This window comes from Podarcis pityusensis, assembly GCF_964106645.2.
Source record: "Podarcis pityusensis genome assembly, chromosome: 3".
In the NCBI taxonomy this organism is placed as follows: Eukaryota; Metazoa; Chordata; class Lepidosauria; order Squamata; family Lacertidae; genus Podarcis; species Podarcis pityusensis.
In genome coordinates, this window is record NC_138026.1 from 93,990,061 (window position 1) to 94,016,428 (window position 26,368).

At 40.1% G+C, this 26,368-nt stretch overlaps 1 protein-coding gene across 6 annotated transcripts in view; it reads right to left on the reverse strand.

The window, feature by feature from the left end:
• The window catches only part of MARK1 (microtubule affinity regulating kinase 1), a 77,048-nt gene that overhangs the window by 36,508 nt on the left and 14,172 nt on the right, over positions 1-26,368 (reverse strand). For 4 of the 6 annotated variants that reach the window (XM_081000147.1, XM_081000145.1, XM_081000149.1 and 1 more), the window contains exons 2-4: positions 4,835-5,038; positions 2,644-2,697; positions 1,376-1,424 (exon numbers count right to left, since the gene is read on the reverse strand). In XM_081000147.1, the coding sequence (XP_080856273.1) occupies positions 1,376-1,424; positions 2,644-2,697; positions 4,835-5,038 (307 nt within the window). Of the gene's footprint in view, positions 1-211; positions 334-1,375; positions 1,425-2,643; positions 2,698-4,834; positions 5,039-26,368 lie in introns of those variants that run through there. The other 2 variants (XR_013984510.1, XM_081000148.1) reach the window with 2 other exon arrangements.

The following is a 26,368-nucleotide window of genomic DNA, read 5'->3' on the forward strand; positions in this document are numbered from 1 at the left end:
ATTTTGTTTTCGCTGAATACAAGAGGTTAAATGCTAGATGCGAAAGTAGAACAACTAAGAACCAGGACACTGCCTATCAAATATATTAACAAAATTATTGTTGTTCAATAGTTTAAGAATAAGTGAACGAAAGCTAAGCATGTTGGAAAGGCAGCACACTCAGCTGGAAGGAGTAAAAAAGGGCATACCCTGTATGCAGCAATGTGTATACCTTGTATGCAACAAGCCCTCTGGCCGATTCAGCAACAATAACTGTCTCTGGAACAAAACTGTTCTGCCTTCCTCAGCCAGAAGAATTGTCATCACAAAGTGGGGCTCTAAAGGTGGGGAAAACTAAAGCAGAAAGGGAAAGTTACACACTTTGCAAACCTGCTCTTATTCACAGGCCTCAATTTTTCTTATCAAAGTGGTATCGATTTAACAAAGAGCAATGTTAAAAATCCATTTTGATAAAAATCAGTGCCCCATTTTCAAAAAACACTACAACCAAATTAAGTCAGACCACAGCTTGAAAACACAGGATAAACAATCACTTAAGGACATCCCTAAGAGTGTGTTAACAGGACTTCATGAAAGGCTAAAGAACTAATCTGATGAGTCACTGGCCCTGCAGAAAGTTACCAGAGAATGATGCAAGTCACAGGCCCTGCTTGGTGAGAATTTACATAGTTCCAATAAACTAGCTTATTTCCTAGAAGTAAAACATTGTGAGTCAACAGTGTGATGCAGCAGCAAAAAAAAAAAAAAAAAAAAAAGCTAATGCTATTCTAGGCTGCATCAACAGAAGTATATTGTCCCAATTAAGGGAAGCAATAGTCCCACTTTATTCTGCCTTGAGCAGACTGTGTCCAGTTCTGGGCACCACAATTTATGAAGGATACTGATAAGCTGGAATGGGTGCAGAGGAGGGTGACCAAGATACTCAAGGGTCTGGAAAGCAAGCCTTATGAGGAACACTTGAGGGAGTTGGATATGTTTAGCCTGGAAAAGAGGAGACTGAGAGGAGATAGGATGAGGTTTTTTTAAGCAGAGGCTGGAAAGTTCTATGCAGTTTTGGGACAAGTCCACTTGACTACAGACAATCTGCTTTGTTTTGGAGCATGTCTGAATACCTCTGAAGCAGCCCACTTCATTTCAGTACTGATGTGTCATCTGAAGTGGGGGCACATAGGGTCCTGAAAGCAAGTGATCCCAAAACCTCTGAAGCAGCCTGCTTTGTATTTAGGCTTCCTCTAATGTGGATGTCTTTTTAATATGCATTAGGGCCTTGATCACAAATCTAAAAGTCACCTAGTGAGATTCTTCAAAGTTAGAAGAAAAGGCAAACACAGGAAAAAAATAATATGATTCAGCAAAACAAATGTCAAATCCCTACCAATATTAGGATGGTTCAAAATCTTCATTATTCGTACTTCTCGGAACAACTGTAAAAAATAGAGAACTATTTTACTTAGGGTGTTTTTTACACATTCTAAGGATAACTGCAGAATGCAAAATTCAAAAATGTTTAAGATGTAGTTTCACACTTAGATAAGTGTCTATGAAATACCAGTGGTAAGTTGCTTGTCTAGAGATACTGGATTAGAACCAGACTAGGTTAATTGCACTAAGTTCCCATTGAAATAAAGGGGGTCTGCTTCGGGTGATGACTAACGTTTCACTGAAAACTAAGTTCAACTAATTTAGTCAGGATCTAGCCCATTGTAAGTAATCTTTAGACTCTCTGGGCTTTAACTAATTTGACCCTGCCCAAACTTTAAAAAAAACTACACCCAAAACCTTACTGAAAATTCTACCACTATTTGAAGTCTGGCAGGGAATTGTTCTTAACCAGTTTCTCAAACCAGTGACTGAATGTTCAAGATTGCAGCAAGGAGATCCAGAGAAAGAGATCTGAATAACTGCTTTATTTCTCAGGAAAGGTTAAAACGAATATACTTCACAAAATGCTTAAACATATAACATACTTTTCTTCAACCCACAGGACACTTTTCTTCAAGAAAGTGACATCACTCCAAATCTACAGAAGTATAACTACCAATATTTTAGAGTTCTAGATCTTAGTGGGACTTAATTCTCCTTTCCAACATACAATACTGCCCAAATCCATTATGAGATCTTGGTTGGCTAAAGAAGTAAGAAATGTAACTTATTTATTTCAGGAATATCAGTTCACTTATGCCAAGAAAATATGCACCAGCATCACCTCAGACAGTTCCTACATGGGACTAGAGGTGAGTGACTTGATTAAAGCTGAACCTGGACTAATATGGGAGCTACTTTGGAGGCTGCTTAAAATTGTATGTGTTTTATGGCTGCTCCACACAGAAAGCTTTTGGGTGCACCAACTGAACATATGGATCAGCTCCACTGCATAGGACATGCTTCGAATATTTCAGAAGGAAGGTCATGTTAGTGTGGCCCCCTCCTCACATCTGGAACGAAAAGCATCTCTCTAGCTCAATGTAACTAACTGACCAAGGATTCAGGGCATAAAAACTTCAGAGCAATTCAATTGTCCTGTAAAGGCAAAAACAGTGGTATTTCTTTATGAGGAAGAATAAAAATATTTTTATTTTTAAATCACATGGGCCAATTTATTGAAGTGACAACATATTTAACCTTTTCAAAGAAGCATCTTACCTTTTGTAGGCTGGTAGGATTTAGTTGGGTTTTGTCTATTATTTTCACAGCAACCTAGGGATATAAAGAAATCACTCTTTTGAAGGTACCAACAGGTGAGTATTTTTAGGCAGACATTGGCTTTCTTTGGACACAGCACTAAACTATAGTTTAGTGACACATTTACTTTCTGTTCCCCTCTTGTGCTGTTTCAAGGCGATGAGAAACTTTAGCTTGTTTTTAGCTAACTGCAGCTTAGTGTTACTTCTGAACCAAGACAAACTGTGATTAACCTTAACTATGGTTTACTGAAATAAGCCAGTGGCCTGGTTTGCAGGTTATAAGTAGGCAAACTACTGGGACTGCATGAATGCACTGGCTACCAGAGAGGAGTTTACATCCACTTTGATCCTGCCTGGTCCTTCAGCAGGTGGGAACTTAATCCACAAGTTCTGCGTTCAAGGAACACACTAAGCTAAATTCTAAAAGGACCAAGAAGGATAAAGAGTGGCTGCAACCTCTTCCCTGAGAGTTCAGCTGTTTTCACTAAGTTATAGTTTGGCTTAGTGTTACATGCAAACGCAGCAAACCTCAAACTGTGGCTTAGAAAGCTGGCTTGTTTAAAGAAACCAGTTAAATGCAATTTAGGGTTCAGATGCTGCTCTAAACTGTGGTTAACTAATCACATGCAACTGTGGATAATTGCAAATGAAAGCAAAAGCAATTGAAACAGAGGAGGGGTGAGCATAAGCTTGAATCTTGTTCACCTAACTCTAAATCACAGCTTAGAATTGCAAACAAATGAAGTCAGTGTAGAGGTTTACAGTTTTTAAAGTTTAAAATACAAGCAGTATTTTACACAGAACACTAGCAAACAGTCAGACAAAAACAATGAAATTAAGCTCCTTGAAACAATGACAATTCCAAGAAAATAGTGGGCCTATGAACATGTTTAAGGGGCTTCACGGTGTCAGGCAATGTTTGGTATTACCATATTTTTTGCTCCATAAGACACACTGTTTCCCTCTAAAAAGTAAGGGGAAGTGTCTGTGCATCTTATGGAGCGAATGTGTGGTCGCTGGCAGTGGCAGAGCTGGGGACTTTGGTTTCTGGAGCGGCGGGGGTGTGGCACGCCGCCCGTGCAAGCGTCCTAATGGTGGCACCCACGCGAGGGGGTGGGAAGAGGCGAGGCGAGGGAAGAGGGCTTTGGAACACTCTTTCGAGTTCCCTCCATCCGAGGGGCTCTGTGACTTGCATGAGAGCAGCCAGGAGCCAGCACGGAGGGGGATCTTTCTCCCTCACACACTCTGTATTTTTTTTCTTGCTTTCCTCTTCTAAAAACTAGGTGCGTCTTATGGTGCGAAAAATATGTGTACTTGTAAGAAGTTAACCTGATTATACTGAATACACAGGGCCATCCACATTAAATGTTCTCAGAGCAATTTGTTCTATCCACTCTGTCCAATACAATCTATTTACAGAGGTTTCTTGTGCTGGCAATGTCAGTAATCTGCAATCAGTGTTGTATTCCAGCCAGCAGCAGAGGAGTGGGGCAGGGAAGCATCGCTTCCTATGGCCACAGGTGGTGATTTCCCTTTTTCTATTATTAGCGTTTGGAAGCAGGGAAATTAAGAGATTTCAGAATATTTTGAATTTCAACTAAACATTTTCATTTCTATAAGTAAAGTTAGAGCTTTCAGAGAAGATTTCCACTCCAAACCCCTGTCCACTCTTGTCTCCACACAAATATGGTTTATCTTTTGATCAGGGCACAACTAGATGGGACAGGAACAGTATCCAACCCCAGGACCTTCTGATCTCCTATAAAATAGGGGGGTTCAAGGCAGCATGGATGGGGAAGAGAAGTTTTTTTAAAAAGCATTTAGAAAACTTTTTTCTTTTGGTGGGGTTTACTTCCGATCTTACCATCCCACCGCAAGAAAGACAGCTGTTTCGGGGGAATCCTACTCTTCAAATGCTCTTGTTGTATCTTAAAATATCTCAATTCCAAACCTACCTCTTCAAAGAGATTTAGTAGTACACGTAATTCTGCCCACTCGTCTGCTGCCCTGATGTCTCATTTGGCTCTAAGAAAAGCCTGTTACATATTCAATCACAGAGCTAGAGAATAAGCATGTTCATTGCAGACAGACAAGTGTGAATAAGGCAACACAGGCTACTGTTACCAAGCAAAAAAAGACAAACAGCTTACCTCTCTACCAGTAAGAACATGTCTAGCCAGCTTCACTTTAGCAAAATTTCCTTTTCCTATTGTTTTTAGTAAGCGGTAATTCCCAATGTGAGGATGGTCTTCATTTGTAGACGTGATTGAGTTTCTGCAACGGGGTATGTTTTGTCTGCTACTTGATTTTGTGGGCTGGACATGGGGCTCAGTATATCCGTCAACAGATGTGTGCTATAAGAGTAAACAACAGAGCAATATTAATCTATTTAGGATTAATGAATTATAAAACAAATGTTAAATGGGAATAGGAAGACCCACCTCACAATATAGTTGCAAGTGTTAACAAACAATCAAAAATGCTCTATAGATGACAAAAATTTCAATCTTAGAGTGGTATGCAATGCTAGTTCTACCCTGAGGAGACTTACTGAAGTAAGTGAAAATGACTAACATAGGTTAATTACGTTCAATGCTTCTGTTCTAAGTAGTTCTTAGTTTACTACAACCCTAAGTTTTCTGTCTGCTTTCATACTTGGCCTATATTTGAAATGTACAAAACAGAACAGTGTGATCAACTCAAGTAAATTCTTTCTTTTTTAAAACAATTTATTAATTTTCCAAAGATAACAAAAAATTAAAATAACAACAATAACAATAACACAAAAACAAAACAAAACAAATTGACTTCCCTCTAGTCCCTTCCTTGGTTCCATTATGTATCAATGTACTGCATGTCCATTGCTAATTCAAGTAAATTCAAGTAAATAATTTTACTCATTAACTTTTGCTTTATTTAAAATTTGATCTTTGTTCTTTCAATTGCAGCTGGGAAGTGAGGCACTTTCTTAATTTCAATGTAATACTCCTTGAACCCTTTTTGCAAACTCAGGAAGTTACAGACTGGCCCAATGAGGGAGAAAACAAGCAAGCAAGCAAGCAAGCAAGCAAGCAAGCAAACAAACAAACAAACAAACAAACAAACAAACAAACAAACAGCAAAACAGCTAAACATTAGCAAGCATTTTTCACAAGCCCCTAACTATAAATATATTAGGGCTTTTAAATATTTTAGCAATCCTTAAAAGTTATAAAATCAGTTGTATTTTCCCCTAATCTTTTTTCCAACAAAATAGACATAAATACAACTATCAGTGGTAACCATAGAGTATAACAAATGCACTGAAAAAGGACATGTAATTTAAGGCACCAGATGTCCCCGTTTCCCGGGGACAGTCCCCGGATTTACAAATCAGTCCCCATACAAAATCCTATCATTCCTACTGAAGTTGAAAAGTGTCCCCGGATTCATTGAGAAAAATCTGGTAACCTTAAAGTAATTGCAAAGTACATGCAGGAGCCGCATCAGTTACAACCTATTTTCCAAGGCCATGCTGTGGTTAACAACAGCCTGCCTACAGCCCCAAGAGAGTAAAAATGGATTTGGTTTTCCTAAAGCTTCATCGCTTAAGAAAAAAAAATAATGCAGCTTTTTTTTAGTATAGGAATTTTATATCACTAATCATATCCAGAGAGATTTACAAGAAATAAAGTAAATACAAAAAAAATAAAAATGCCACCAACTTAAGAAGATAGGCGGTCTTTTAAGTACTTTGGAACTACTGATACCAGGACAGGATGATTTGTGAATGTGTGCACCAGCTTTCAAGAGAATCATAGACTGTGAAGATTTCCTAAAGGATGGGAGGGAAATTGTTCTCATTTCCCATTTAGGCAATTCTCCCCCCCCCCCAAGGGAGAGTTGCCTGGTATCCGCTTTGGTATCGTTTTGGTGGTAGACAAAGACCTTTTAGTTCTCACAGACTTAACAACGGTGGTAGTCTAGCCAGCTGTTTCAGTTCTGCAATGTTCTTGTAGGTTTTATTTGTTCTGTTTTACTGACACAAACTACCCTGAAAATGTTTATAATGAAGGATAGCATGCAAATTTGTTAAATAAATGAATAAAGTGACAGAATTCTGTACCTTATACACGGTGCATTATTATCCACCACTGCCTTGGCATGGGTGGGGGGTGGCTACCTCTTTCTCCGTTGAAGAGTGTGGGTGCACACTGCCTGCCCCTCAACGGAGAAGTGTAATGGAGCCCCCACCCCGCCTCTGCCTCGCATAAGTCACAGGTGGGGTCAGGACTCCGTCAGACTCTTCTGCTTAGGAGTTGGCAGCCATGTGCCCCTCAATAGAGAAGTTTAAACAAGCTGCCTGCCTGCGTGGGCAGCCAAGGGAGGAACAAGCTACATTGGCCTTGGCCAATGTTTCTCCCTCAGTTATATGATGGCCAAAGTGTGATGGCGGTTTCACCTGGGGGTATATTGTGAGTGAAAACACCACTCCTCCTGAGTCCCTCTGTCACCAGTGCCCAGCTGCAGCTTGTTTCTCCTTCAGCACGCTGGGCTCTGGTGACAGAGCGACTCAGGAGCGGTGGTGGTTTTACTCGCGATAGACCGCCGAGTGAAGCCGCCACCGCGCTTTGGCCCTGATACCGTTCCTCAGTGATGTATCGACACATTGCCCAAGCCTACAGTACAGGATGCTGTTGTGAACCTTGGGCCCGGTCTTATTCAACATCTTTATCAACGACTTGGATGATGGACTCAAGGGCATCCTGATCAAATTTGCAGATGACACCAAACTGGGAGGGGTGGCTAACACCCCAGAGGACAGGATCACACTTCAAAACGACCTTGACAGATTAGAGAACTGGGCAAAAACAAACAAGATGAATTTTAACAGGGAGAAATGTAAAGTATTGCACTTGGGCAAAAAAAATGAGAGGCACAAATACAAGATGGGTGACACCTGGCTTGAGAGCAGTACATGTGAAAAGGATCTAGGAGTCTTGGTTGACCACAAACTTGACATGAGCCAACAGTGTGACGCGGCAGCTAAAAAAGCCAATGCAATTCTGGGCTGCATCAATAGGAGTATAGCATCTAGATCAAGGGAAGTAATAGTGCCACTGTATTCTGCTCTGGTCAGACCTCACCTGGAGTACTGTGTCCAGTTCTGGGCACCACAGTTCAAGAAGGACACTGACAAACTGGAACGTGTCCAGAGGAGGGCAACCAAAATGGTCAAAGGCCTGGAAACGATGCCTTATGAGGAACGGCTAAGGGAGCTGGGCATATTTAGCCTGGAGAAGAGGAGGTTAAGGGGTGATATGATAGCCATGTTCAAATATATAAAAGGATGTCACATAGAGGAGGGAGAAAGGTTGTTTTCTGCTGCTCCAGAGAAGCGGACACGGAGCAATGGATCCAAACTACAAGAAAGAAGATTCCACCTAAACATTAGGAAGAACTTCCTGACAGTAAGAGCTGTTCGACAGTGGAATTTGCTGCCAAGGAGTGTGGTGGAGTCTCCTTCTTTGGAGGTCTTTAAGCAGAGGCTTGACAACCATATGTCAGGAGTGCTCTGATGGGGTTGGACTCGATGGTCCTTGTGGTCTCTTCCAACTCTATGATTCTATGATTCTATGAACCATTGTGAAATAATTTTATGATACAGCGGTATATAAATATTTTTATAAATAAATAAAATAAATATAAGAACTTGAGGGTAGCCAGTTCTCTCTCATAAGGCTTTCTTATATTCTGAGCTGCAGAAATGTGCACTCAGCATCTGAAGTGCTTGTCCACAGAGATAGAAGCAGGAAAGCAGAAGAACTGAAGTAGCTAAACAGACCTCTTTTGCATATTATGGCTTTCTGAAGTCCGGTTCACTTAACATAACTTTCTGGATTGATTTCCCTCCCACCCATCACCGACCCCATTTGATTTCCCTCCCATCTCCCAAAATACATGCATCATTGCCTAAACCATACTGGAATGCCATATCCTCTACTTCACCCTAGTAGAGGAAAACAGCTGCTCAAAAGAAAGGGATGGGGAAGAGAGACAAGCTTTGTTTCAAGCGATGGGATACAAATTTCACAAATGTGGCTTATTTGTCATTATATCTCTAGCTCTCACTGTCATGCCTTCAGGAAATATTTTACAGCTTTTATCTGCAATGCCATTGGCCATATGAAACGGGGGTTCAAATATTTTGTATTTATGGGCAAAGGTAAATGGAGGATGTTATCCATACCTGTTACGTTACCAACTAGATAAATGTATGAGGCACATCCCCCCCCCCCCCCATATCTTACAACCCTTTAGTGCTGTGTGACTGTTCTTTCAGGAAATGAACAGTTTATACTGAGCTTGGCTTTGACAGCTACGAAAATTTAAGTCCAGCATAAAAAGATTAAGGGGTTGCCCTGAGCTCTTGGTCATTTTATTTTATACTTACTCTTTTGGAGGCATTCAAGTATGGTGTTAACTCTAGATAAGATTTAATTTGCTTTAGCCTACAGAAGAGGTGTTGCTGATGTCGTAATTCATTCATCAGTTTTGTGTTCGTGTGTGTGTGTTTTAATTCTTGGACTGTGAAAGGCACACAATAATTATCTAAGCCTGCATTTGAGCAAGAAATGTTAGATAAAGAAAAGTCAAAGGGGATCAGATTACAATCTCCAATTGTAGCCCTATGGAGAAGTTGTTTTAAAATTAGTAATTTACTGTTATGTATTGAGAAAGATACTCAAATAAGTTTTATAATGTACCAATAAAAAGAATTATGACTGGTAATGTTTGAGGATGGGAAACCTAATCTTTGCAAGCACTTACATCTCTGGGCTTAATGGACTGATTCACCTTGAGGTTCATCTTGAAGGACAGCAAGAGCTTGAAACATTATAGGGTATCAAATCCATTACTTTGTACCAGTAACTAACAGCCACTTATTTTGTTGGACTTCTGTTGGTCGTCTCTCCTACCCAGGGATGTAAATTCCACATTTATCCTTCACAATCAAAATCTGAGAAAGAAAATTGTACTTACCAATCCAGTCCAATAATTCAGGTTTTCCAAATGGAATACTATGAGGACACGTATATTTTACAAAACATATTTCATGTTTAAAAGCTTGTACTCTGGCCAGAGGTGGGTTTAGGGTAATGCAAGGTGCAGAATTTTGGCCTTGCACAGGGCACCGCTGAAATTTGAAAGACCAAAGTCTGCCCCTCCTCTGGAATTCTAGCTCACATCTTTCCTGTGTGGATATTGAAACAGAGGACCTGCCATTACATGGATTATGAGAGCATAAATTGCCCATTACAGAAGAACCACCAATTCCTTCAGCATTTTTTTGAGGTGATGTGTTACTATCTTCACATCAGTAACTAAAAAGGTATACTACAATGCTCCAGCATTTCCTTTTTAGCAAGTACTGCATAGTTTTGAGCATTATAAGTTAACCCCTCCAAAAAGCTGTAGAAACAAGAAATTGGTTAAGAGGGGTATCTGGAAGACCTGCTCAACCACTACTTTGCCCCTAGGGTAGAACCCAAATGTGAGATTAGGAACAAGCTCAGGCTCATTGTCTTTCTCCCCGGGATAATTGAATGATTGACCTGGAAGCTTAAGTGCAGATGAGGTCAGGTGCAATGTTTATCAGCTGCATCTAATAGGCCAGCTGCATCTGGAAATCTAAGACCTTGGCAATGTTTAATAATTCCTTAGAAAGCATGCAGATCAATCACAGTCATTTCTTGTCTGGGTGTTGTCCTTCAAGACTGTCTGGAAGCAACAGCTGTGCAAAATGGTATGGCCAGTGTTACATGTTCTTTAGGCTGCCAGTTTGTTTCTAGGTTCAATTCAACAGGCTCGTTCCATCCTTTAAATCTTTCAAATGGCATGAACCTAGCATACCCAGCTTGCGAAGACCCTGCTCCCTTGACACTCCCTGGGCTCTGAGATCTTCTGGACCAAGTCCAAGCTTTACTTCACTAGACTTTTAGGTTTTTTTGCTTCTTCTGCCTTAACCTTTACAGCATCCTGCTTCTTAGCTCCAAACTATTGGCTGTGCAGGCTTTCTGTTGCATCTTTGCCTCTATGTACACACTGCTCCTCTCAGGGGTTTTTTCTTTATTTTATTTTTTAAATTGCTTTAATTAGTTTCTGAATTGCCTTGGGAGAATTGTTTTGGAAAGGTGGTATAGAAAGTTTAATGCAGAAATATATCTGGCTAATTCACCACCTAAAATAAATTTCTGAAACAGCACAGAAACCTCTATTTGCACAAGAAAGCATGCTCCCTGCCAGACTTATTCAATTGTCTGTCTTTTCTTATGCTGCCTTTGTATGCCATAGTCCACTTATTGAGGCTACTTGTTAATGCTTCCCATGGCAGCATTCCATATGGTATTTGCTCTGTGCTTATGCAAATCAACTATTTGTATGGTACTTCCTTCACACCTTTGGCAGGGCAAACGCACACATTCTATGCATTTGAGCTTACCATACAACCAAATGTAACATGTTGCACCTTGTCACATGGACAAATATATATTATCGATCTCCTGTTGGAAGAGGCAATCTATGAAGCTTTTGTCAGGTAGTAAGGGCTCGATAGCGACAATTAATCCTACGGAGTACAATATATAGTTTGTGTATTGATCGTTCACATTAAACTTATCCATTTCTTTTAGCAGAGACACTGGAGAAGGGGAGAGAAAAGGTCAAAAGACCTTTTATACAGTCATTTTAATATCTAGTGGAGCTCATTCACGCAAACAGGGAAAGATGCAAGGCTAATCAAAGGAGCTGGGGTCTGAGCTTTACTTCTGTGTAGGTGTGGCTTCTAAGCAAACAGCTTTGAATTTACTCAGAACAGATGTATCGGCTCCTGGGTCTAACGGAAAAGTATACCTGCTAATGTGGCTGGACTGACAATGTGACAACAGTAAGGAGGTGAAACCTGTACAACCAGGGCTAAGAGTCAGCAGCTCCATTAATATACAGATTTACTATCACACTGTTTTTCTACCAGGAGACGGGTAGGACCTCATGTTGACAGAAATACTTCTGGATTGAAATTGGCTGAGTGCTGCAGAAAACTGATTGGCCAGTTGAAAGAAATGTCTCCCAGAGTCTGTCTAAATTAAAATGGATTTTGGAAGGATTGTAGGACAAGGGAAGAGTATGGCTTTGAGATTTTTAATTGTTTGACATTTCACTTGGTAGGATTTAAGTCCAGATTGCCCTAAGGGACCAGACTTCACTGATTTTAATTGGAGAGTAGGAGAAATGAAGACTGGAAACAATGCAACTAACTGAAACACTAGAATTCAACAATAGCAATTCATTATTGGTAGTCATGTTTCAAAGGTATCCTCTCAGGTAACAATGTACACTACTAAATTGGGGGACCCTCAGCAGCACAGTGCCCTAATTCTGCACATTGGTCCTAAATCTGCCTCTGGATAACAATACAACCCTGTAAAAGATTGAAGAGTCTTGAACATAAAGTGTAAATGAATTTCTCATATATTTCAAAATGTATGAATATATATTTCATTCTGTCTTTTTGTTTGACAGAATGATGTCCCTAAGGGTAATCCTGCCAGAAAGTATGGAAACTGAAACAGCTGGCAACTCAGTTACTGCAAAGGTTGAGAAATTGTTAGCCAATTTCTCAACCTTTTGGGGGGAGAATAATTGGAGTGTTGCTATAGCCAAGTGTAAATTCCTGTTGGCATTACAACTTCACATATGGACATGGTGCTGATCTGTAATTTGTGAATACAGAGTAAAGTGCAATATGCACAGGGTTTTGCTTTGGAGGTAGTTATTTGTAAGTGCCTATTAATGAATTTTCACGTTACATTGGTCACAATTAATTTGCCAGAAAACCCAGCTTACCCAAAGTTTACGTAATTTTGACACTCATCTATGAAACATTAGCTGTATATGTATATTGCTGCAGACAGAAAAAATATTCATGGTTTCAGAGGATAGAATTGTCTAAGTTTCAGATAAATAATTGAGGTTGCAAAACTTTAGTGTTTGTCATGTCTGTTAAAACAATAAAAAGAAAGTTGTTTAAACTCTCAGTGGCATACTTCTTGAATATTTTTGCAGGGAAGATCAACCCAGTTAACAAAAAAACAAAAAAAAAGGGTAAATGGAAATCAAATAATATTCGCTAAAAGAAAAATATTATGTAAAAAAGATTGTAAAGGTTATGTTGGTCACTATGGAATTATCCTACCACCACATAAATATATGGTTAAAAAAAAAACAAGAAATGGAAAAATAAGAAATGTTTAGGTTAAAGGTGAGCCCTGGATTTTTACTAAGTTGAAGACCACTGATCTAAGTTATGTGTTCTAGCATTCCATATCAAAACCAAACACTCCCCCCCCCACCCCAATTACTAATGCTATTCATTAGTACAGCTGCTATACTAATGTTTTGGCAGCTAAGATCTCAGTAAAATGAAAGAAATACCAGAGTTTTGATTCTGCTGCCAGATTTGTCCTAGTGAACCCCATGTCCTCATTTGCAAGACATTCAAGATTAGATTTGTTTTGGAGAGAGTACATATGCAAAAGCAGTCATGTAGAACCATGCTTTTTGCTTGCTGAGTACAAAGCCAGAGATTATTCAAGTAACAGTTTCCTGGAAGAATATAAATAAAACTTGTCAAAGTGAAAGCCTTCTGCTTTATGTAAAACACAATAATCAAAAAGACCATGCTTTTTTGTTTTTGACTTCTCAGACAGACAGAATAACACTGACCAAAGATATATAGGCATCATACAATGGTACATGGGGAATCCTATTTTGATTGCCCTGGGCTAAAAAAATGAGATTGAGGAATCTCAGCACCAGGTCCTCTGCTACCCATGATTTAAAATCAGACTAAACAAAGCCTGGTTACAAGGTTATCTTTAACCACATATAATTTCATTACAGTCGTACCTTTTGGAATGGATTCCGTTCAACTTCCAAAATGTTCGGGCACCAAAGCATGGCTTCTGATTGGCTGCAGGAAGCTCCTGCAGCCAACTGGAAGTTGCAGAAGTCCCATCGGACGTCTGGCTTCCAAAAATAGTTCACAAACCAGAACAGTCACTTCCGGGTTTGCGGCATTCAGGAGCCAATATGTTCGAGAAGAAAGCTGCTCGAAAACCAAGGGACGACTGTACTGTTGCAGTGCTTAAACAGTGGTTAAGATCTATGGGGGGAATGCACACTCAGGAGGGGGGAGGTTGGGGAAAGAGGACATTACCACAATCTACTCCTGGTGTGATATCCACCATCTTGAAAGTGGACTTCCGATTGCACAATGTTACTTCTTCTTTCTCTGCTCCTCCTGCAGTCCTCAGGGAGGACTGTAAAGAGGAGGAATGGGAGTCCTATTGCGTGCACAAGCAGAAGTTTGCTCCATTTGTAGATGGACACAACAGAATACCTACCACTATGTGTGTACTGCCCAGTAAGTCAGACAATCTTCATTTATCATTTACTAAAAGATGAAGATACTTTGATCACAATGTAAAAGATAGTACACTCCATGTCTTCGAAGTCCTGTTTTTCTGGCTATTCTTATCAGTTACAAGTATTAGATTAATATAAATACTGTATTATATCCAATGTCATACAAGTAGATTTTGCAGGTGAGGATTTCAACCATAATGGGCAACAATCATTTCAACTGTGCCCATCTATGTGTGGAATAGATTTTGATCATGCAATGAGATTCTCCCTTCCTTGCTCCCATACTGTGGCCCTTTTGATCACACCCCAAACTGTTTCAGAGGGTTGGGACACATGGAGAAACACAGTTGACTGTTGACTGTTATGGTCAAAATCACCACCTGCAAAATAGCAGCTCTCTCAGTGGCATCCCATTCTTGTGTTACACTTTCATTCACAAAGCTAATGTTAACTTAAACAAGTCAATTTTGCCACTTAAAAGTTCAATTACAACTTCCGGGTTGGCGCCTCTGGCAATGGCGGATTTCCTCCAATCGGGAGGAATCCGCTCTGTGGAAAACAGGGTCTGAACCGCCACGGCGAGGCGGAGACCCATCAAAAACCACAGGCGGGAGAAGCCTGTGGACGTGGGATTCGGCCGGTACCTTTGCGCCCCCCCTACTCGCGGGGAAACCCGATTTCGGGGTTCCGGAGCGACGTGGGGTGAGTGGCGCGGTGCCTTGAATCGACCGCTTCTTTCACGGAGTGAAGCCACATTGCTGTTGCTGGAGAGCGCTGACTTTTTCCTGTGGACAATTGGAGCCTAAATAACTGTCCGTGAGTAGAACGGAAAATTGGAATAAGAAATTTCCTTTAATTTGGCACTGAAGCGGAAAGGTATAAACAGGAAGTCTGCCTTCCGCTTTTTGTAAATAGATTGAAGCAAAGACATGGCAAGCTAGAGCTTAGAAAATCGTTTGTAAAGGATCAATTTTCATCATTTAAAATTACTGAACCCCCATTGGAAGCAGGAGAAGAGGGGGGAACTTTTTCTGGACTGATTAAACTTGCAGAAGACAAGTAAAGAAAAGCAATTCTCCACCGTCCTGAACCTGGGAGTGGGGTGTCAGGACAGACATCTTCGGGAAGTTCATTGACTATAGACAAACGTTTTTGACAGCTAGTTAAAAGAAGAGAAACATATTGATTCCATTGTTCCCCTTCGCATCTAAAAGGAATAAAATATTGACAAAATATCTGAAAAAGGAAACTTTGTTGTTAGATTTGCTTTAAAAAGAGAGAGAGAGAGAGATGGATACAAATAGAAGCTTTTTCCCCTAGAGGGAGCTTGTGAAACTGTTATTAATTTCGAACTGGGGAGTTTTGCAGCTGCAATAGATTAAGATCGTGGGAACAGACTCTGACCTTCAGCAAGAATGTACTTGAAGGCTCTGGTGTTGGCCTTTTGTAAGACAAGTGCTTTATTGGAACAGTTACATGAGAAGATGGATTTGATGACTGTTGGGATCGGAAAGTTTGGACAGGCAGTGGGTACTTATTTAGAACCCACTCAGGAAATAACTCAGGAGTGTGCCTTGACAGATCAGATGAGGGAGGAGGTTGTTGCTGGACCTAGTGAGGCACAGATGGAGGGAACTGTGGCCCAGCAGGAACATGAGTTGTTGGACTTGACGAATGAACCTGGAGAAAGCCAGATTTGGAGAGACAGAGTTCTGTTTGGCTTGGAGACGGGGGGCTGGATAGACCCCCCCTATGCAGGGATGTTTTGACCTTTCAAGTCTGGCTTTGGGCCGGGAGGCATTCGGAGTTGTGCGGGCCCTTAACTTTGGAGGGGCTTTGAAACATGCTTTTAAATACCATATGGAGTTCAGTGTTGACTTTGGAAAAGGGGCTGATCTGTCGAGAAGGGACAAAAACATTGTCAAGCTGGAGTCTCCCCGAGTGAAAGGAGCAGAAGACAAAGTAAAGCACAGGTATAAATATGAAGATCTGCGGATGGGACATGGAAGAGATCCAAGGGCCTCGGATATAAGGTTACCAGGTTGATGGACTAGATGGATGGGATAGAAAGGACTGACAAAACCCGAGACCAGGAGAAAGAGACGTTGGATGAAGATTGGAAGAAAGTTTTAAACAAACTATTTAGGAAAATCTTGTAAAAGTAAAGAGTATTAGAAAAATGTTGGAATGAAATTATTTGGCTTTAGCAGAAATGTTAATAAGAATTATGTAAGAATATGTCATGGTTAAGAGAATTTGGTATAAATAAGATTTAAGTTTTAAGTTTTAGGGCCTTTTATGGTAAGATAAGGTTAAAATAGATTAAGGTAATTTAATGACAGAATATTATGAAAGATGGAAAGGATTTGCTGAGATAATTAACAACTAGAATACAAAAAAGGGAGGTGTGAGGAGGTCGATGAAACAAGGTAATGACAGTTAATGATTTGGGAATATTGGATTTGTTTTTTAAATTTTTTGTCTATTTTTGCTTTTTGTTTTTGATGTATTGTGTGTTTTGTTTTTTTCTCTTTTTGACCTTTTTTTTATTGATTCGTATTGTTTAAATGCTACTTGTTTTTTCCTTCTTTTTTCCTTTGTTTCTTTGTAATCTTAAAATTCTCAATAAATATTATTTTTTTAAAAAATTAAAAGTTCAATTACAAAATAGATTTCTATCCTTTGCATATGGTATGTGAAAACACAGACACTATGACTACAATCCAATTTCAAGTTTCCTGGTAGTAAGCCCACTGAAATAAGTAACTTACTTTTGAGTAGACATGTATAGGATTGTACTCTAAGGCAACTGCAGCTGAGGTAATTTCATATTCAACCTAAGTCATCAGACAGTTTATAGCACAGAATAAACGACCTAATAAAGTGATGTCTGACAAGTTTCACCCAAGCAAGAAGGGAATTCAGGAAGTTCATCAGATAAAAGGCACTCAGTCAAAATATACATTTGGTATGATGCAATGGAAAGAGCTTGATTTTTCAAAAAAAAAAAAATTGAAGACCTGAATAACTCCTGCTAAATTAAAGGTGTCAGACTGGGATCATGATTTGGAATGCCACTAGAAGAGAATTAAATTTGGTTTAAAACACCGTGTGTGTGTGTGTGTGTGTGTGTGTGTGTGTGAGAGAGAGAGAGAGAGAGAGAGAGAGAGAGAGAGAGAGTCTGTTTTAATTCCAAAAACAACACCACAACCCACCACCCAAAAGGATTGTCTTCCTCTTTAAATAAAGGGGAGAACTATTTTGTCCCTTATTTGTCTGCAAGGATGTGGGAACTGGGAACAGCGATTGCTGCTTATACAGTGAAAGTGTGTGAGTCATGAAATTTCCTAATTTGGAAAAACCTAAGCTTGTTTTATTGTGTAGGAGGACAGGAGAATAAAATGAGGATCTCTTTGGCAGGCTGCTCAACGCTAGTACAGCACAAACTGGAAGTCTCCTTATTCATACCCTTAAAGTTACTCAAAAGGCAAAATAAACGTACTGATATGTAATTCAAATATTCTATGTGAAGACAGGCTTTAAGTAACTGTCAGTAAAATACAGTAACACTGTCATTCTGATATCTTGGTGATATTAAGTATCAAAAGCATGGTCTTTCCCATGGAGAAGTGAGCTTTCACCTCACTGAAAACTTCAGATAATATACCTACTCAAAAACAACTTTTCAAAGTTGGATATGGTCACTTAGTTTAGAGGTGCTGCACCAAAGAACCCACCTGAAAACCTCCACTGCTAAAAGCCAGAAAGATCACAAAGTGAAAGCCTTCACGCTGAATACCAGTCACGTCTGTTCTAGCAGTTATAGATGATAAACTCATGTTTACTTAAAGGTACTGTATCTACAAAAGCCTCCAAATAATTTGTGAATATATTCTAAAAAAGATGAAGTTTCATTTACACAGAAGCAATCCACCAAAACCAGTGTTGGGAACCGTTGGGAGGTTCTGGATAACTTTAGGGAGCTAGGACTAAGGCAAGACATTACAGTGGTACCTCGGGTTACATACGCTTCAGGTTACAGACTCCGCTAACCCAGATATAGTGCTTCAGGTTAAGAACTTTGCTTCAGGGTAAGAACAGAAATCGGGCTCCGGCAACGCGGCAGCAGCAGGAGGCCCCATTAGCTAAAGTGGTGCTTCAGGTTAAGAACAGTTTCAGGTTAAGTACAGACCTCCAGAACGAATTAAGTACTTAACCCGAGGTACCACTGTACTGTGTAACTTGCTAAATACCAATCATTATGACAGCCGTAAAGCAAGTGTGTCCAAAATCTGTTTCAGGGGCCTAATCTTGCCCGCCAGTCGGTTTAATTCAGCCCCCATGGCAGTTTACTTCCTGGGGTAAAATCCTAAAAAAAAAACCTCAACAACTTCAATCCTAAAAAAGCCTCAACTTCAATCCTTAAAAAAGGTTAACTTTGGTTGGCCCTCATGGCCCTTCACTTCATCAAATCTGGCCCTCTTTGAAAAAAGTTTGGACACCATTGCCACATCACACACACCTGTAAGCAGGTCAACAGGGTACCTCTGTGCACCACTGCAAAGCCCTTGTCAGTGGAACCTGAGCCAGCTAGCAGCAAATAGGGTAGGACAGGGTTCTTCCTCACCACTATATACTATGGTACCCCAAACTGCAATGCTTCATTATTCCCAAAGGGCTGAATATCATCAAATCATGTATATGCAAGAAAGGGCCACACATGGGAACACCATTTGCATGCAGCTTAAAACTTGCCACTGACAACTGTGGTTGCAACTGTGGTTTCTTCAGCAGGAAGTAGATTCTTCCCTCCAGACTTGTCTACTGGAGTCCATTTATTTTGTATAAGTCAATGAAAGCTGTTCACGTATGAAAAGAAATGAGGCTGAAACAAAGGACACAGCTGAAAGAACAAAGCTTCCTAGCTGGACAAAGGTGCTGTGACCCCAGTGTATTGGGCCTGTTATGTCATCCTCAGCTATTTCCCAGAGCACAACACATTTACTTGGCTACATACCCTGAAACCTGATTTCTCAGTTAATATCATGATGATCTGAATTTTCCTTGATATTCACAGGTTGCCCCGCCCCCCCCACCAAAGTATCAAATTCGCAGGAATTGACTACTAAGGATATAATGAGATGGGGGTGGCGGTTTGCTTTATTTTTAAGGGAGATTGCATAGTCTCATATGTAAAACAGATACAAAAGCAAATACTACACCACTAAGCAAACAAATATTAAGCAAAAAAGAAAAAAAGCTACAGCAACAGAAATATTGGAAAGAAGCCCATTTATAAACAGCAAATCAGGACAGATGGAGTAAAACCAGACTAAGGTAATTACTGCACGCAGAGGGAGAAAAACCATTTACATGAGATTCCCCCAACTTAGTACAGGAATTATACCACTTGAATGTTCTCTCATGTGGCCTCTAATCACCTCCTGCAGGTATTTTCTAGTGCCACAATGGCACTGCATTCAAAGCATGCGGCATATGTCCCTAAAAATGGCAAAAGTTACTATTACTGTACTGAACTTGCCAAAGATGGTGCTCACCCCCACACAATAGCGCCTTCCCCACCAAAGCTAAACATTTGAAACTACTACCACACTGGTTTTTAATACCAGATAAGATTATATATACATTTTTAATGAAATTTGTTAGCACATCAATTCTAAGCATTGGAAAAATTCCAGGAGCCCAATCACCTTAGCTACTAAATTCTGGTGCAAATGCTTTGGAACTGGAAATATGTGTGGTTGTGATTCTTTTATTTATTTTATAATGTGATGGAGTGCAGGCAAGAAATATATATTTTAAAAATTGCTCTAGCCTAGGAACAATTGACCAAATTAAGGTTGTTACAAGCAACTATGACAACTGAGGAATTCTCAACTAATGTGAGGACCAATATATATACCAGCAGGACATGTTTGGCCTTTAATGCTCTGTACGAACCTGGAAAAATGCAATTAAATGTAGGTTGTTACATAAACACCACTGTTGTAAAAAGCTAATGATCTAATTATATTATTGTTGTATATGGTAGACCCAGTTGGCTAGCTCCTGCACAGACCCTGACAGAACCAAAGCCAGCAGGATTCCAAAACTCTGGAGGATTTGCTGACTCAATGTAATACAGAATCAAGGCATTGTTTACAGCACAGTGGCATAAGTAGATGGTCCTAGACAATTGTCAGGATACTCATTAGGCTCTGGTTGAATTGGCTTCCCTTGCACAGAGAGGGATGAAGTCGGCTGAACTGGAAACATGCCACCAGCACTCAACCCAGGCCTGACCCGTAGGCTACCAGCAGTTTTATGTCAACTGCTATTTTACAGCTGCTCCCACCCTGCTCAGCTATATTTGAAGGAAATAATCGCATGGAGAAGTAACCATGATGCCAGTACAGTTTTCCTCAAGCGGTCATCTCATTCAAACATGTTCGCTTGGGTATCGGAGAACCCACACCACAGTGACTCGCTTGCTTCTCCTGGTACCATGAACATACTGGTGACGGAAACACCTTGCTGAGTAGGGCAAACCCAGCATGCTAGCTTACTGTCAGCCTCCTCACAACGCCACCCCTCCCTCCTAGTAATCAACATTGATGCACCATCAGGAAAGCTGGCATGGTGGCTCTGCCCTGCCTGGCGTGCAACTTCTGGCTCTTTCATACTCAGCAGCAACAGCAGCCCTGAATACTGCTGTCTTGTCACTTTCGGTCCTCTACTTTGGAGGAAGGAAATAAACTTGGAATGCAATTGTCATGATTCTTTCATATGACTCTGCTGATAGCATGGAAAGTTAACTAGTCCTTGGAACCCTATCTCATAACACAAAACCAGGGAAGAAGAGGGGGCTGGTGCACCTGCAACCCAATGAATCAGACTGTGATGCCCTCATCTCATTGTCCTCTCCCACAAGCCATTGGAAAATGATACAATGGACCGGCATGGCGATTACTATATAGAAACATATACAATAGGCTTTCCCATCAGAACACAGGACAATATCTTCTTCCGGATTTTAATGGACTTAAATAATTGATGAACACTTCTACAATAACTGCAACTACTTCAGAACATTTTAGCTTTATGTGGATCATGTTGCATGTTTTATGATGCAATTAAAATAGGAGAAACCAGAAAAGCACATGTGCATTTGAACTTGTGCTATGACAAGATAACCTTGCTGCACAATTAAGATTTATATCAGAATACTAAAATCTTGCACTTGAGTTCACATCCTAACTTTGACCCTGGTTTTAATCTGATGCACTTCAGTTTTGTCCCAATATAACAGATTTCCATCCTTGTAAAAAAATATCAAGAGTGCAACTTATACAACATGTTGTTTCCATATAACGTTTTTTTAAGATGCAAGTCAAAACAGACCACGTATACTTGTTCTTCACAATGAAAGGATAAAAAAGCAGCTGAAATTACACTACCTACTGTAATGGAAGGGGGACCTTTTACTTTGTTCCTTCCACAACTGCCAGTCTAGGTAGTTCAACCATGCAAGGGAACCTCAGATAGACTGCCACCATATTCCCTCTACTCCAAATGGAAGTGAGACCAGCAGGTACAAGGCAAATACTTATGAGGGTTCACAGAGGGAGCATTCAGCTTATTTGGACTTCGCAGTAGCCAATGATAGCTTGCTTTTCTCGATCAAACCCCACTTATACTGCAAGTAGAATGGACTAAATGGTCTATGCATGTAGTCATACCTCATATTGCGTTCCGCTCTTGTTACGGACTTTCAACTTATGAGCATGGCAAACCTGGAAGTGTTTACTTCCAGGTTCGACGCCAGCGCAGAAGCTATCTGTGGGCTTCGGGCACATGCAGAAGCACTTAATCATGCCACGCACATGCGCAGAAGGGGCGCTCTAGTTGCGGACTTTTCAGGGTGCAAACAGCTTAAGTCCACAACTAGAGGTACCACTGTAAAGGGAAAATCTCTTTCAGTCTGGCAGAAATGCAAACAAGTCCCAAACAGCCAGTTTTATGAAGTTTATTAAGAATAAAAAGCAAGAGGACAAATGGAAGAGGCAGAATGTGTTTCGGTAAAGTGTTCAAGAAAGTAAAGGGTTTAGTTCAAGTCTATCTTATAGCAGCTACTTACAAACAGGCTTTGAGTCATCTCATGTGTAGTGGATAAACATCGACAGTCAGCTGGAAGAAGAGGGAAACTGAATAATAGGCAACAGTCAGTTTTCAACCATTGACCCATGTGGGCCTCGATTTATGAGTGATGCTTAGTTAGAGACAGGGCTTGATACCTTTTGGAAAGTGGAAGATGGGCTATGTGGATTTGTCATCTCTCTGTCACAACTTAACCCATTCTGCAGTTTGTGTATTAAACAGAGGCTGAAGGGAGTCATGACTTGCCCACTTGCAGATGATGGAGGTCTAGATAGAGACTGGGTGATCTTAAAGTGACAGGCTGCCACAAGGAAAGGCCTGGGTCAGACCTACAACTGCAGGTGGTCAGCCTAAGAGCAGGGATCTAGTTATTTACTGACCCTTCCTATAATTTTATGCACCATAAAACAAAGAATCTATTCAACCTGAAGGGTAGAATTTCAATTCAAAACAATGGCACAAGGAAAAAATATGACAACTCAAGCTTACCTGATAAGCATAAATCTTTCTAAAAAGGAACAGGAGACTTGAATGTCATAAAGTTAATGGCGCAATTCACTCTTAAAAACAAAACCCGTTGTTATTCTCTCTCCTAGACAAAGGAGAGGATGGCAATGCATCCCATATCAATGTATAAATATGTACTTCATGCAGCGGGGAGAGGGTGATGATGTTTGCCATCAGAGGATAGTTGCTTCCTCCTGCTCCAGGAGTCTTCATAAGGAAGCTGCTGACAGAGGAACTGTGTCTTTTCAGTCTATATGCAAAAGGGAGGGGGGATTACTAGTTACTACTTACTGCAATTAGTTCTAGGAGTATTTGTAGCTATAAACGAGCCTTTTGGAAGCTTTGTGCATATTTAATTTTATTTGATATATTTTAAACAAATTGTTAATTATTAAACTTTTAGTGTTGTAGTGATATTATAATTTTAATTATGTATTATGGATACTGTATTATTGTTAGCTTTTTTTTGTAAATCACTTTTGAGAACAAATCGGGGGACGTGTGGTATGTAAGTAAACTATGACCACACTAAAAACAATTAGGCATGATCAAGAAAATGCTAGTACTAAATAGGCAGTCTTCACATTTGATCATAGAAATCCTATCCTGAAAGATCCATAGCTTACATTTCACTTAATTAGAAACAGTGGGGGATATTTCTTACCAGTAGGACAGAGTATCCTTCTCCCAAACAAATGTGAAAATAGCTGCTAGTATAACTTAACACTGTCAGTATGAAACATAATTGATTCTGTAATACAGCTTTGGCATAATAGTGGAAAGGACCAATATTTACCCCAACCCTCTGTTTGCAAGTACCGTGCAATCAACCAGCCCATGATAGGCCAGCCTATTCAATCCAGGCTATAATGTATCACAAAACCACAAAAAAGTAGGTGCAGTACAGAAAAGTGCTTGTATGAGTAACTACAGTGGTACCTCGGGTTGCATATGCTTCAGGTTACATACGCTTCAGGTTACAGACGCCACTAACCCAGAAATAGTACCTTGGGTTAAGAACTTTGCTTCAGGATGAGAACAGAAATTGTGCTTTGGTGGTGCAGCGGCAGCTGGAGGCCCCATTAGCTAAAGTGGTGCTTCAGGTTAAGAACGGACCTCCAGAACGAATTACGTACTTAACCCGAGGTACCACTGTATTTCCAAACGGCTATATCAAGCAAGATAGTCCGCCACAAGTTACAGGGGAAGGTAAAACTATTTGCTTCTGTAATAAGATATTTATTAAGGAAATCAGATGCTTATTTGTTTTCAGTCAATTCCACTGAATTAACCAAACAACTGAATTAACCAAAGTTTACAAAACAAAAAATAAAACCCAAAGTGTGGTTGGGGGGAATGCTTGTCTAAACGAGTGTGTCTTCAGGAGCCACTAGAAGGCCAGCATTGATGGGGCATCTTGTATTTCAGCAAGGAGGGCATTCCATAACACTGGTGCCACCAGTGAAAAAGCCTGACTCCATGAAGATAACCATCAGACCATGGCAAAACTGACTTGGGCTCCATTAGCTGACTACAGTGGCCTTACACAGTTTGTCAAGTAACCTGGTCCGTAGCTACTTAGGGCTTTGTATGTAAAGTAGCAGAATGTAAGTACAGTGGTGCCTCGCAAGACGAAATTAATCCGTTCCGCGAGTATCTTCGTCTAGCGGTTTTTTCGTCTTGCGAAGCAACCCTATTAGCGGCTTAGCGGATTAGCGCTATTAGCGGTTTAGCAGCTATTAAAGGCTTAGCGGCTTAGCAGATTAGCTGCTAAAAGGCTATTAAAGGCTTAGCGGCTTAGAAAAAGGGGAGGGGGAAGCGAAAAAAAAATCTCAAGACTCGCAAGACATTTTCGTCTTGCGAAGCAAGCCCATAGGGAAATTCGTCCTGCGAAGCGCATTGAAAACGGAAAACCCTTTCGTCTAGCAGGTTTTCCGTCTTGCGAGGCATTCGTCTTGCGGGGCACCACTGTATGGTGATCAGCTGTATCACTACTATAATCCTACATACATGTAGGATTGTGTCAAAGTAAGTACTTCGGATTCCATGCCCCCCTCCCAAAGGCCTTTAATGAAACATGCAAGTTTCTCCACCAGCATTTGTGCCATAGTACAGGTTTGGTAGATGACCACAGTGTCTTTCATGCCTGGTAAAAACATTTATGTTTAGGGAAGCCTATCCAAGTTTTCATATGTTTTATTCTGTTAAGCTTCCTGTTGATTATAGATTTTTTTTAAAAAATATTTTCAATACTGATTTTTAAAGTGTTTTTGACTGATAATTTCAGAGCTGGTCTTTGACCGTAATAAATTATCTTATCTATCTTACTGATAATTTCATTGTTTGCTCTTTTTGTAAACGACTTTGAGGTATATAAATATTTTGAAATAAATAAGTAAAAATGACTGCTGATGACACGGCACTAATGACCCAAAACGCTGCATAGGTAGGTACAAGATGGGAAAAGTTATTTTAGCAGTCAAGTGCTTTATCACAGAGTTAACTGCTGCTGTAGCAACAACTCAGATTATCAAGATGACAATGTCTTTAGAACAGGCATATTTGCGCATGGTTCTCTGTCCAGAAAATACAGCTGTCTACAGTACTTTGTTAGATACATTCCTGTGAATGATAATTACGGCCAGTCCTACTACCATCAGGAAGAGTCATGAAAATTGCCGGCTATTGTATTTATTAGATCATTTTACTACCACAGAGGAGAAACAGCACTTGTGTGGTTTTCTCTCTCAGGTGCCAAATAAACTTGACTTTGGGTACTATGTACCTCGACAACGGTTGAGGAATGTCATTTGCTGCCCCACCCCAAGCAGAAAAACTTATTAGGCCAACTCTGATTACACTGGAAACTTGCAAGAAAAACCAAAACCAAAAAGAAGCTGAAATATGTCTCAGGCTCTCAATAAGCCAGAGCAACAACAGTTCATCTTGGGGAAGCCATTCTGAAAACACATATTCAACAGAAAAGTATGTTTTGAAGGGCAAGGGGTTTTACTGTAGTTTTTGATGAGTATTTGCTTATTACCAGTAAGTTGTAAAGAGTTAAATTAGAGTAGACTAGTGAAGTTGGCTCTTTGCTCCTTCACTGTCAAATCAAGGACACATTCACTTGCATTAACTCCTCTACCTCTTAGGTACAGCACAGATTTTTAAAATGTTCACTCCATAGGTAACTGCCCATATGCATTAATTAGTTGAGTCTGTTGCACTTAATATACCATCAATAGTATCCAGTAGTCTGGAGCAAAGCTCTTATTAATCTGTTCACCCGAAATTGCAATCTCTACAATACAAAACTTTAAATATATAGTAGAAAATATGTAGAAATGATTTGGTAGAAGCAACCTTAAAAATATCGATCATGGGGTTCATGTTATGATCTAACTAAAAATGGCCCCAGATTAACAACAACTTAATAGCACATGACCTAATAAAAGAAAAAAGTCTTAGATTCAACAACTGTCTACAAGTAATTGGAGCCAGGGCTATTTTTAGTCACTGGCAGACAGACATACAGAGGAAACCAAGAAATAGGT